The sequence below is a fragment of the Crocuta crocuta genome, unplaced genomic scaffold (assembly GCF_008692635.1).
Source record: "Crocuta crocuta isolate KB4526 unplaced genomic scaffold, BGI_CrCroc_1.0 scaffold653, whole genome shotgun sequence".
Taxonomy (NCBI): Eukaryota; Metazoa; Chordata; class Mammalia; order Carnivora; family Hyaenidae; genus Crocuta; species Crocuta crocuta.
In genome coordinates this window covers 950,445-964,040 of record NW_027527134.1, presented here as the reverse complement: position 1 = coordinate 964,040, position 13,596 = coordinate 950,445, and the positions used below count along the sequence as shown (strand labels likewise).

The following is a 13,596-nucleotide window of genomic DNA, read 5'->3' as shown; positions in this document are numbered from 1 at the left end:
GCTTTGGATTCTGTGTCTCCCTCTCTGTCTCTGCCATTCCCTACTCGTGCTCTGTTTTTCTCTCAAAAAATAAACATTAAAAAAATAAAAGAAGTACTCTTTGGAGGAGGCAGAATTTGAATGAAGAGAAGCTAGATGCCCAGGGTTGCCTCAGATCTCTGTGTTTAGAAACTGGGGACTCGAGACAAAAATGGTCGTCTTGGGGGCACCTGGGGGGCTCAGTCGGTTGAGTGTCCGACTTCAGCTCAGGTCATGATCTCGTGGTTTAAGCCCTGCGTCGGGCTCTGTGCTGACCGCTCAGAGCCTGGAGCTGCTTCAGATTCTGTGTCTCCTGCTCTCGCTGCCCCTCCCCTGCTCATGCTGTGTCTCTCAATAATAAATAAATGTTAAATTTTTTTAAAAAAAATTCTGGTTGTGTGAAAGGTAACCATATTCCCCAGCTTACTCCTTTGTCTCTCAAAAGTGACCAATTTGAAGTTAATATGATTATTCTAGCTATAGATGAAGTGTTTTAAAAATTAGGAATGTAGGACACCTGGGTGGCTCAGTCAAGTGTCCACCCTTTGATATCAGCTCAGGTCATGATCTCTCAGTTCATGAGAGATTGAGCCTTGTGGGCTCTGCGCTGACACCACGGAGCCCAATTGGAGTTGTCTCTCCCCTTCTCTCTCTGGTCCACCCCTGCTTGCTCTTTTTCTCAAAATAGATGATAAAGATAAACATAAAAAAAGAAAGAAAAGAAGTACACTTTGCTTCATACTATGAGTTCTCATTCTAATGAGAGAGTAATTGAGTGGGGGCAGAACAAGACATCACCATTAAAGAAAAAATAGGAATTTAGTTATAGTGGATAATTTGCCACAAAAACTAAGAATTTTTTCCCCTTGAAAACAATTTTTTTGTTGGGGTTAAAAGTCCATAAACAAGATTGTGAGGTATCTTACATAAATAAAAGCAAAACATTCATTTGTATAGTCATAGGAATTTGCATGCCCATCCAAATTTAGAATCTTAGACTCAGGTAAAGTTTTTAGCCCTAGGAGGGATTTGAACTGCTATATTCTTTTGAAGTTTTAGAATATTCTTTTGCCTTGGGACCTATTCGTATTTTACTGTGATGGCCTTTCACAGGGGGTTGAAGAGTCTCCAAATGAGGCTCAAGACCACGATTTTGGTGTTAGACCAACATTTAAAACAAATGGGTATTGGGGTGCCTGGGGGTCTCAGTCGGTTAAGCGTCTGACTTCAGCTCAGGTCTCGTGGTTTGTGGGTTTGAGCCCCGCATCGAGCTCTGTGCTGACAGCTCAGAACCTGGAGCCTGTTTCAGATTCTATGTCTCCCTCTCTCTCTGACCCTCCCCTGCTCATGCTGTCTCTTTCTCTCTCTCTCTCTCAGAAATAAATGAAACATTAAATAAATAAAACAAATGGGTATTTCTCAAACCTGCAAATTTGGTAGTTCCTTCTGACTTTTTTTTAATAAGCATTTTATCTATTTTTGAGAGACAGCACAAGTGGGGGAGGGGCAGAGAGAGAAGGATATACAGACTCGGAAGCAGAGGCTCCAGGCTCCAAGCTGTCAGTGCAGAACCCAGTCTGGGGCTCAACCCCACCAACTGTGAGATCATGACCTGATCTGAAGTCGAGCGCTTAAGTGACTTGAGCCATCCAGGCGCCTTATGACTTTGTATTTTAACTAGTTGGGATTGCTAAATAAAAGTAAATCATTTATGGCAATGAAAACTGACAAGTGGAACTCTAGCTCATTTATGTCACCAACTCTAGATTATTTTTCCTTACGTGAAGGGAAAATGTTGAGAATCCCTTGATTTGTTGGTCTGTCAAAGCAGTAGGGGACCCGTAAGCACGTCGCTGTTGTAAACGTTGAGGGGGACCCGACGGCCACATGCTGGGCGCTGCACGTGCGCGCAGTTCCGTCCTCTTGACAGCCTCTCGGTCAGCACCGTCTAGGTTGTGGGTGTTGAAACCCAGCTTACACAGCTAGGAGACGGTAGGGCTAGGGCTCAGAGCCAGATTATTTTGTACCTGCGGTGTTCTGGATGTTGAGTTCTGGCATTACTGTTTAGTCTTCAACAGTAGTCTTTCCCATAGTTTAAACTCATCATTTTGTTTTCCCGTGCTTGATCTAACACTTTGTGTGTGTGTGTGTGTGCGCGCACAAGTGTTGTGTTGGGTTTAACGTAACTGCTTTGNCCAGATTATTTTGTACCTGCGGTGTTCTGGATGTTGAGTTCTGGCATTACTGTTTAGTCTTCAACAGTAGTCTTTCCCATTGTTTAAACTCATCATTTTGTTTTCCCGTCCTTGATCTAACACTTTGTGTGTGTGTGTGTGTGTGTGCGCGCGTGCGTGCGCAAGTGTTGTGTTGGGTTTAACGTAACTGCTTTATCATCCTGTTACCCAGAAATAGCATTAAATAGCACATGGCTTCACGTAGTTGAAATTAAGTGGATCATTGCATCACAGGAACCTGTGAATTTGAAGTGGTGTTGTTCCTTAGAAAAGGTGAAGCTCTTTGGCCTGTGTCCTACAAGAGGGCATATAACCACTCATCAGTTACATCTTGTGCTAGACGCTGTTCAGGGCCCTGGGACCACAGAGTGAGCAGCACAGGAGTGTTTTTACTCTCCCATTGCTAGAGCGTTGTTTCTTGGGAATGCTGCTGCACCGCTGGACTGTGACTCTGACTCTGAGCCAGTTGCTCATTGTCCTCTCTTCCAGCAGCAACAGTAATCTTGAGTTGAGCAGGTAGAAGTGTCAGCAGGAAGTGAATTCGTCAGTGGTGGTAGGGAAAGTTCAGTAGGGTTTAGATTTCACATACGGAAAGGTTTTACCCTAAAATGGAACCAAAGGAAATGAAATGGAGAATCTCATACACACGGTCTCAGAAAAAATCAGACGTAAAGACTGAGACTGATTTCCCACAAACTCTGGATTTCCAGAAGATCAAAACTCATTCTACAACCAGTCAGTGTCTGCCAAGAATCTCTCAAATGTGAAATTTTCAAGCCAGTGAAATCACCACATGACACTTTACCTGGATTTCCCCTTTTGTACTCTGCCCATGAAAGCAGCCTGCCCTAAACCTTTCATGTCCTCCTCTGCAGCTCGCTGCAGTCTGCGTGTCCTGAATTGCAGCTCCTCTGCTGTCCCCGAATAAACTCAGTGTCTGCTGTCTTGAGCTTGCCCTCCTCTCTTTTAGGTTCACACTGCATGGTGTCAGAAGTGGGATCTGAAGGAGCCAGCCACGGGGGAACTACGACTCCTGGGATCGAGCGAGGTACCCACATTTGAGCCCTTTGTGCTCTTTGCTTCCGCGAGTTACCGTAACTTTCTGTTGGTGAGTCTCCTCCAATATCAAGCTCCCTTCTTGTGGCTGAACTCTCAGGCTTTATTCAGAACTTGTCAGTACTCTTGTTCGTAACCTGATAATGGGATCCCAGTGATCTAAATGTTCTAAGAGTGGCCCCCTTTCAGGAACCCTGGCCACTTTTATGTTAAAAAATAATGGTCCTTTCTCATGCCTATTTTTGACTGTATGGACCATTGTTACTAAGAAAGGTAACCTAGAGCTCTGACAGCCATTCTGGGAAACCTTTCATCTCTTCAGACTTGTTTTTCTCCCAACCTAGTTAGAAGACCAGGCTACAAAATTAAATAGTCCAAATGGGATAGTTATTTTCGTTGGTATCTGGAGGTTTCTAAACATGTTCAGGATTCTAAAATTGCGTCTTTACAAAATATTGTTTCCAAAGTGACTAAAGCAAATAAACAACTAAAGGTGGATAAAAATAAAGTGTTAGCGGCTTCTTTCTTGGTGCTGGCCAAGGGTCCCTCCTGCCCCCGCCCCACTGCCCCGCCTCCTTCCACATCCCGCTTTGCCTCATCACCCCTCCCCTCTCTCTGAACTTATATTCTTTCCTGTCACTGAAACCTCACCAGCCAAACCCATTAAAACCTCTCTTTCAAAAGTAAACTTTCTGAGGATGCTGCTAAACCACCCCAGATGTCCTGTACCCATGCACAAAAAGCTTAGTGTAGGGCTATAATTAAGCCTATAATTAAGGTCTTTCCCAGGGTGACTGAGGATCTTCATAGATTGGTGGAGGACTTCACCAGCCTGGTCTGTGGTCTCTGTCCATCGGTCTACATGCCTGTTGGGGAAGGTCGAGCCCAGTGCTGGAAGAGTGCTGCCAGCTGGAAAACCCATGAACAGTCTCTAGGGTTTAAACTAGACCAGCCGCCAACGCTTTCACGTGACGAAGCATGCCGTGTGGCCACAAGGCTACACGGAGTCCTCCCTGGGGCTAGCTCGTGGACTAGAATAGGATTTAGAAAGGCGCTGGATCTGTCCATGACTGTTACATGACTGTCTGTGACTCCAAGCTGTTTTCAAGGAAATGCCAGGCTGCCCACAGATGTGGAACCCACCAGGCCGGGGGGGGTTGGTTCCGTTTGTAATGGGACTAAGCAAGGGCTTAAAGGGTGCAGGATGGGCGTGGGGCCTGCCGTAGACCGAGGCTCCATAGCCGATGTGACCTCCAGGGCCACGTCCGTCTTGTCGACGGTCTGCCCACTGGAGGAGGGGTTGTAGCCCCCAGGAGCAGTGGCCACAGCTGCCCCAGTGATGGGACTGCGGACCCGCGGGGATTGCTCCCCAGCCTTGTGGGCCAGGAATTAAATCAGATGGGAAGACCGCTTTCCAGCTTGGGGACAGATTTTCTCACTCTGTCAGTTAACACAGGAACTGCTCTGTCAGGGCTCAACCCCAAATTAAACTGTCCCTTCCTTGGAGTAATAACGTGTGTTCAGAAAGTGGGGCTCTCAGGTAACTACAGCATGTTCCTATTTCTCAGCCCGCATCCTTTCATCCAGGACCTTTGCAAGACAACCAGCCGATTCTTCTCAGTGATTTAGCTCCTGCACTTTGGTCTAGGATGCGATTTCCTGGAGATTACACACCGCATTTTTTCTTTCCCAAAGGGGAAATAGTCCTTGAGTTCAAATCCAGTACTCAGGAAAACTCAATGCCCTTTATTGCAAGCCACAAACCAAGGATGACCAAACTTTGGTCTACATCCCCTGGTACCCCCACTCTTTGGGCAAACTCCTCAACAGACAGAGGTAGAATTCATAATGCTCCTCCCTTTAATAATCCAGATTAACCTCTCAAAACCTCTTCCAAGAATAAATCAATGTCCTATAAATAATTAAGAGGCCTGGGATGCCTGGGTGGCTCAGTTGGTTAAGCATCTGACTTTGGCTCAGGTCAGGATCTTGCGGTTTGTAGGTTTGAGCCCCACATCTGTGCTGACAATTCAGAGCCTGGAGCCTGCTTCAAATTCTGTCGCTCCCCCTCTCTCTCAAAAATAAACATTACAGTTATAAGGGGCCTTACCAGGGTGTAAAGTTTATCATAAAAGATTATAAGAATTCATTATCTTTTGTACTAGTCCTTGTAATATCCCTGTTTTACCCATAAAAACCCCACTGGCCGATGATGGAGATTTGTCCGGCATGTTAAGGCAATAAAGACTAGTCCTTCACCCTGTTGTCTCTAATCTGTGCATACTATTGGTCACAAGTGGATTCCAAACTTTTTTTTAAATGTTTATTTTTGGGGGTGGGAGGGGTGGAGAGAGAGGGGGACAGAGGATTTGAAGCAGGCTCTGCGCCGACAGCAGAGAGCCTGATGTGGGGTCGAACTCATGAACCTTGAGATCATGACCTGAGCTGAAGTCAGACACTTACCTGATTGAGCCCCCCAGGCACCCCTGGATTCCAGGCTTCTTGATGGTCCCTTTGTGCCGTACTGGGGAACACCCAGCCTGGTCCCGTTGTGCGGGACGGCCAGTGGAACTTCTTTAAAATTTTGAAGGAAGCTAATAAGTCTGCCTACACTTGGACACCCAAATTACCAGCTACCCTTTCTTCTTGCTGTATGTGAGAGGGAAGGGGATGCCCTTGGGCTCCTTACCCCAGACCTGGGGCTGTCACAGACTCCTGGGCTCCTGTAGCCAGCAATTCGGTCCACGGCCTGTGGGCGTCCCCACAGCCTCAGAGCTCTGCCGCCACCTTTCCTTGCAGAGGCTCCTGCAGAGGTGGTCAGGGCTCTTCTCCACTCGTTATGCTCCAGGGCTGTTGAGGCTCCTGCGTTCACAGCGCGCTCAGTGCCCTGCAGCAAGCTCTTCCGTCCTGTGGAACCCTCTTAGTGACCGCCCCTCGTGTCACTGCTGTTCGCCAGAACCGTCTCAACCCTGCTTCCCCGTTAAACCCCCCCCGACTCTGACTTTCACGGGTCACCTGTGGACGCCTTGAGAGGTGTTACAAGAAGCTCCTTTGCCAAACAGGGATCTTTCCTGGCTAACTGATGACTCTTACCTAAGCGATGAACACACTGTATTCTGTGCTGGGTGTGTGGTAACAATTTTGACGCCGTTAAGACTGCACCTCTACCCTCTGGCTCTTTGAGCTAAACAGGCTGAATCACATTCCTTCACTTGAGCATGCGTATTATAGCCGAAAGCAGGACAGGAAACGTTGGTACTGATGCCCAACATGCCTTGGGAGTGGCCCATGACCTTGGGATGTTAGGGAAGCAACAGGGCTTCCTCACTTCCAGTGGAGGTGAAGAATGGCTCTTATTCCAGTGAGGAAATGGACAAAAGACACGAACAGACACCTCTCCAAAGAAGACGTCCAGATGGCCAACAGACACGTGAAAAGATGCTCAACATCACTCATCATCAGGGAGCTGCAAATCAAAACCGCAATGAGATACCACCTCGCAGCCGTCAGAATGGCCGAGACACTTAACAACTCAGGCAACGACACATGGCGGCGAGGATGCGGGGGAAGAGGCTCTTCTGCGCTGCTGGTGGGAATGCGAACTGGTGCGGCCGCTCTGGAAAACAGTGTGGAGGTTCCTCAAAAAATGAAAAAGAGAACTGCCCTGTGACCCAGCAACTGCACTACTAGGTATTTATCCAAGGGATTCAGGAGCGCTGTTTCGAAGGGGCACGTGCACCCCAATGTTTATGGCAGCGCTATCGACAGTTGCCGAAATATGGGAAGAGCCCAGATGTCTATTGACAGATGAATGGATAAAGAGGATGTGGTATATATTTGTACAATGGAGTATTACCCGGTGATCAAAAAGAATGAAATCCTGCCGTTGCAGCAACGTGGATGAAACTATAGAGAGTATTCTGCTAAGTGAAATTAGAGAAAGGCAAATGTCATATGATTTCACTTATATGTGGAATTTAAGATGCAAAACAGATGAACATAGGAGAAGGGAAGCAAAAATAACATAAAAACAGGGAGGAGGACAAGACGAGATTCTTAAATATGAAGAACAAACAGGATTGCTGGAGGGGTTGTGGGGCGGGGAGGGTGAGTGGGGGAGGGGCATTAAGGAGGACACTTGTTGGGATGAGCACTGGGTGTTATACGTAGGGGTTGACTCAATGGATTCTACTCCTGAAATCATTGTTGTGCTATACGCTAACTAACTTAGATATATAAAAAAAAAAAAAGAATGACTCATCTGTCCAAAATCTGTTGGCCGCCATACTGCCGTCAGTAGCTCTGGCTGATGCTGGGTGTTGCAAGTCTGAATCACTGGAAGCCAAAGGAATCTACCTCACTGATGCCCCTGTGAGAAATGCCACCATCCTGAGCTCCACTGACCAAACCTCTGTCGTGGCGTGGAAGGTGAGCCCCCGTGGGGACTTCAGGTGCGAGGCAGGGAAGTACAACAGCCGGCCTCTGAAAGGGAAAAGCAGAGTTGGAAATCTAAAGGCTGTGGGTACCACAAAGAAAAGGGACTCTGGTTTGGACCCAATAATAAGCTGATCCTTCTGGAAAGTCTAAAGTTTTCCTTTTTGAGCCCTGTGCCTGACTTAACCATTGGTCCCCTGAGAAATGTCACATCTGTGGATCACCATTGGTGGGAGACACCAGCAGGGCCACAGAAGGTGCTGTCTTGCGTGTCCCACCCTGTCCCAACTGAGTTCAGCCCAGGGAAGCCTGTCAGAACCGCCCCAGGAAGTGTGGTTTACCCGATGGACCATTCAGGGCCTGGCAGATGAGTCCTGCACTTGCCCCACCTCCCGGGTATGAACATGTTCAAGCGATACTTCCATTTTTTCACGTTGGACTGAGGCGTTTCCATGTGGAAAAGCAACCGCCTCTCATGTAGCTAAACAGTCCTTTTACCAAAAGTTATTCCTGCTTGGGGAGCACCGTGGTGGCCAGGGGACCCACGTCACTGGACAGGCTCTTGGACAAGGCTGTGCCACTGGCCGGTTCTACAGTATTTATTTCCACTGTTTGTCCTGCAGCACTGGTCCAGCTTCTAGAAGAACGATCCAGTTTGCTAACTTTGTCGAAGCCCTCCAAATACCTTGGCCCAGAGTACTGCTGTTGGGTCTTCTAAATCTTAGGTCTACTCCGTCCCATGTTTATAAACTCTCACCTTTTGAAGTAATCACGGGACAGATCGTGCATTTAGCTTCTGCTTCCTTTGACCCACGAGTGAAGAAAGGGCGTATACTTTAGTCTTGTAAGAGTTAATTAAATCCACCAGGAATCATCGTGCTTGTGGTAGAACAATCTTTCCACAGCAAGCTCCCAAGAGACAAAAGATGTCAGACGTCACAGTGAACGGCCAGGTGAATTCATCTGCCAGAAAAGGCCTCTCCGGAAAGATCCACTCCAGCCTCGATGGAAGGGCGCCTTCCAGGTGTTACCAACACACCCTTGTGCCGCCATGGTCCTGGGGTCACATGTGCCGTCTTCAAAAGCCCGAGTGGACCTGCACCCCAACCGGTGACCTAAAGCTGAACATTTTCAAGGACTGAAGCACACGACGCTGGAGGTGGACAGCCTTCCTGGGACCCTCGGGCCACGCCTGCAGAGCTGCCCCGTTCCCGGCCTTCTGTGTCAGTCAGCAGCCCACACCGGCCTCGGGTTGCGGCTGTCCTTGCGTTGGCCTACTTGCCGCCCCTCCTTGGCTGGAACACATTCCTTTGTTCTCACCTGACAGAAACTCTTTGATCTCACCAGCCTCTGATTGTTGGGTTTGCAGCGGGGCGAGCACTGGCGACAAACCTGAATGTGGCGTGGCCGTTTTCCATAGGATGACAGTAGCTTTCTCGCACAGGTGCAGGGCGTGCTGCGGGCGCCTGTGGGGCTGTCCACACTCTCCCTTCTGGCAAGTTGGCACCAGACTTCACAGCATTCCCTTGGGTGCCCCTCACCCGTAAAGGAATACCCTTCACTCAAGGCCATGTGTTTACCCAAGACTTTTCTCTGTGTTTCACAAACAGTAACGGGACTGGCAGAACTTGAGGCCGCCTCCCGGTACCCGCTTGAGACTGTGCAGCGGCGCCTGACCCAGAGGACTGTGGGTACCTTCCCCACTGGAATCTGGGAGACTCTAAGGTCTTCTCCATTAGTGCGTCTCGGGGGCGGGGGAGAGTACTGGACACCATGAGGGTGCTGGGAGTGGGAGGCTGACCTGTGTCCTTTCAGTGGGACCTCATGGGGAACTGATCAAAAATCTAGGGAATGGTGGGAACTTAATTGAGCGTACCTTCTCCCTGGGAGACCCCCAGACCTCCGTCGGAGCCTCACCCACAGCCGTCACATCGCTTGTTAACCCACACGCTCTCTAGCTTAAGGCACTCCCCTGACCATTCCCGCGGCGCTAAGCAGTCACCACGGGTTCTGTGTAGTGATCGTGTTTCTTGTTCATGAGGTCTCAGTTTTCATTCCGGGGAATAATACCTAGCAGTAGGGTCTGCCTAGTGCCCCGTCTTCAGAAAACACTAGTATTTCTTTCTATGTGGCAGAAACCTCTCTATATTCCACCCGCCTCCTGGAAGGGGTGCTGGGGGCATCATTCCCCCCCCGTTCGGGGCTCAGGAACACCCCCTGCCTCCCGCTCCTGTCCAGTCTGGGGTCTTTCTCCTGTGTTTTCTTTTCTTTCTCCCCTGCTGTCTCAAAAGAGCACATGGTAACAGGGATGGATAGAGTTTGGGGTGCGTGCCCACGAGTCCCCAGTAGCAGACGGAGAGGGATTTGGATGTGCCTGGCTGAGCCTCTCTCCCGGGTTGCCACAGCAGAACTTACAGAGGCAGTTCGGAATCGTGCTCGTGGCACTGCCTTTACTGCTCCTGGTAGTGCTTCTGAACGTCAGCAACCCCGACAGACAGTCACAGAGGGTGGTCCTGGACCGTCCCCTGTAGCAGGGAGCAGCCGGGGCCCTGCTGGGGAAGAACGCTGCTCTTATGTTAACACGCTGGGGGGAATATGGCTCAGCACTGCACATAATGCAGTGTAATATCAGACTGTGAACTACAATAAGCCAGGCCCTGGGGACCTGGGACATTTTCAGCTTAATAAATAATGGGCAGCGGGGGAAACTGGTTGAGGAGGTTTTCCACCCAGTAGCCGTAATTGGACTTCAGGCCCTGGGTATGACGCTCCCAGGTAAGTGTGCTGTCCTGTATCGGGCAGAGGCCTTCCTCCCGGCCGTGGGTGCAAACCGGAGCTCTCTTCCTTTCCGTGACTTAGCCTGCAGCTCACCTGGGAGGAGCATGGCTGAGATTCCCCGTCTCTTGAACATTACTCGAGTGAGGCCTAGTGTCCTCTTGCCGTGTCCCTCTTCTGAGGACAGACCTTGTGGACGGTCCTCCTCGGGTCTGATGGGCCCCCTCCACTCACGCCTGAGGACATCTGTGACTTAGCAAGTCACCCACACGGATCGGTTTTCCGCGTAGCCTTTGGTGGGAGAGGGCGGCCACGGGGATGTCCGACAGCGTAAGACGGGAGCAAAGGCTGTGACATGGAGAGTGTCGCACGTGCGTCCTCAGGAGAACAGCGGACCCAAGTCAGGCTGGCTTCCTGTAGACGTGGGATTCACAAACCACGCAGACAGCCGCCCGCCAGCGAGTGTGTACCAGGAGGCCCTCCCCATCTGGGAGCCGCCGAGTGTGCTGCGTGGCTCCCGACTCAATTGTCCTTTTTTTTCTCAGCCCATAAAAGGAGGCGCCCTAGACCTTCAGCAGACTCCCCTGTAGCTCTTGAGTTACAGTTCCTCCACTTTTCCCAGGCAGGCTCTCTTTCTGGTTCTGGAACTTGCCTCGGTTTATCTCCCTTCTTTTAGGTTGACAAAGTCAACCAGTCTCCGTGTCCTCCCACACACTGGGGAGCTCGCCCCCTGGCAGAGCTGGTGCGGGCGTAACATGTAGGAAAGCGCCTGTCAATGTGGGGCCCCCGCTAAGGTACGAGGTGTTAGGATCAGGTCGGGTGTTACTGATCAGAGTACGAACTGGAGCCCGTCCCCAGGCTGGCGGTGCTGCTTCTGGAGAGCGAGCCCCTCCCAGCGCTTAGTGCGCATGTGGCCTGTGTGGGGTGCCAGTGGGGTCCCTGCCACACGGCGGGGCCAAGGTGTGTTCAGTGTCCGTGCAGAAGCAGCTTGGCAGGAGATGTGGGTGTCCGTTCATACACTTTAACCCAGAAGTCCTGCTGTCGCTGGATAAGTAAAGAATCGGGGCCCTGGGCAGTCACACAAGCGAGAACATTCGGATAGACGTGAGCAAAGGCGTGTCGTAGGGAAACCGTCAGGACTCCGCAGCTGGCACCTGGTAGCCGGGCACGTCAGCTCTTAGGATCTGGTCATTAGATGTAATCTTAGGATCTGCACTGTCCCCTGGTCTGCACGTCAAGTATGTGGGAGCGCGGAATGCAAGCTCGGGCCCTGCACACACGCCCGTGTCCCCGGAGTGAGCTGCTAGGAAGCAGGGGCGCGGGGACGGCCAGGAAGGGCGGGGTTCACGGTTCTCTGGAGTGACCGTGGGCTCCACGGAAGATGGTGGGGACCATGGAAGGGTCTTTAAAACTCACTAACGTGTGGGGACTGTGAGGCGGGGGGCGGCTGTGGCCGGTCCCTGAGGCACGTGTTGAATTCCTTCTGCTTTGCATTTGCAGAACCAAAATCACCTAAGAAAAACACAGTTGAGTTCAATGCAAAACACTTGTACATCATAAATTGCACATGTTTTTCTTCCATATAAAGTGTTTTGGTGCTGTTTTGTTTTATCCTGAAGCGTTGTGACTGCGGCGCTCGGGCTTTGCTCTAGTTCATGAGAGTAAAACACGGCCGGGTGGGCAGCTAACCCGTGTGCAACCCTCCGCCCCTCCCTCAGCTCTGAAGTGTGTTAACTGTGTCTGAGATTAAGGAGTGTCACCACCTCTTTTTAGCTGTGCATATAAGGGTTTTGAAATTTTATCAGTACCGAGTTCTTTTTAAGGAGTAACATCCTGGAACCCAGCTTTAATATTTATGGGTAGAAAGTCACCTGATTTGAAGATAATTCTCTGTTATATGTGTCTTCTGAAAGTGGGATGGGACTGAGGATGTCCTGTCCTGTGTTTACGCAGGCAGCACCACCTGCGGCGCGGGAGTCCTTTGACACGGGAATTACGCAAGGTTGAAGTGTCTTCCTGTGATCTAGAGCGTGCGAGACCGTCTAAACACCAGCAGGTGCTTTGACTGGTTCCAGAATACTTGGCTTAGCGTAACTACACGTCCTTCTTGCCAAAGCTTAATATTGAGAAAAGGCAAATGAGAATTGATCAGTCTTCCTCCGAAGTCTGGTCATTGTAGCACCAAAAAGAATTTTTTTTGTGAGTGAAATGTGCACACACTGAAACGCACAGATCTAAGTGTATGATGTGGTGAGTGTGACAAGTTGTCTCTATCTAAGAAACCAACACCCTGTTCAAGATCTAGGACATTTCCATCCCCCCAGAAAGTTCCCTCCTGGTAGACCCTCCCTCACATAGGCGGCCGCTATGACGGACACACTGGGAAGTTCTCTGTGAATGTTTAATGTTAATTGTAACAACTCTTTTTCAATTCATAGGCAGTCAGAGCGCTCTGATGGCAGATAACAGGTAAGCCGAGACGACTTTGCCGGCTGTCAGGGTTAGGTGGCGCACGAGTCAGGCCGCCGGCTGAGAGCAGCGGCAGCCCTGGCTCTGGCTGATGGCTCTTCCCCCCATGGGTTTGAGCCCATGAAAACTTGCATCTCATGGGGGAAGCGTCTCAGAAACTGATACTGAGAAGCCCTGATGTGGGAAGTGGTCATCTTGCTCCCTCAGCCTTCGTGCCTCCCACGTGGAGTCCTCCCATTGCACGGCCGCCGGCGTCGAGTGAAGGATTTTGTCACATGGCCTGTTCTGAAGGTCTTGGGTAGTGTTCAGCGTGGTTTAGTGTTAAGTGAGGGAGCTGTGGCCAGACGTCTCTGAGGACTATCCGCCTATTTTAGGGAAGCTTAATTGTTTGTGGATACTTTCTGTGGCTTACAGAGCCACCAAGGGCATCGTGTCCTAAAAACTCGGTAAGGCAGCTCTTCTTGACCCTTGAGTGGCCTGCCGAGCTGTAGCAGGCATGCTGGTTGGCTAGTGGGTTTAGTTTGAGGGTGGGGAGCGGGTTGCGGGCCTGTGTAGAAGTGGAAACTATGAAGCTTTGGCCAGGGTTGGAAATTAGAGCTCATGGGTGAGG

General features: G+C 50.1%; 1 protein-coding gene across 4 annotated transcripts in view; it reads left to right on the top strand.

Moving 5' to 3' along the window:
- Window positions 1-3,222: 3,222 nt before the first annotated feature.
- NAP1L4 (nucleosome assembly protein 1 like 4) overlaps window positions 3,223-13,596 on the top strand; it is a 35,155-nt gene continuing 24,781 nt past the window's right edge. For 2 of the 4 annotated variants that reach the window (XM_077754649.1, XM_077754711.1), the window contains exons 1-2: window positions 3,223-3,300; window positions 12,956-12,986. In XM_077754649.1, the coding sequence (XP_077610775.1) occupies window positions 3,234-3,300; window positions 12,956-12,986 (98 nt within the window). In that variant the 5' untranslated portion in view covers window positions 3,223-3,233. Of the gene's footprint in view, window positions 3,361-12,470; window positions 12,574-12,955; window positions 12,987-13,596 lie in introns of all 4 variants that reach the window. The other 2 variants (XM_077754849.1, XM_077754780.1) reach the window with 2 other exon arrangements.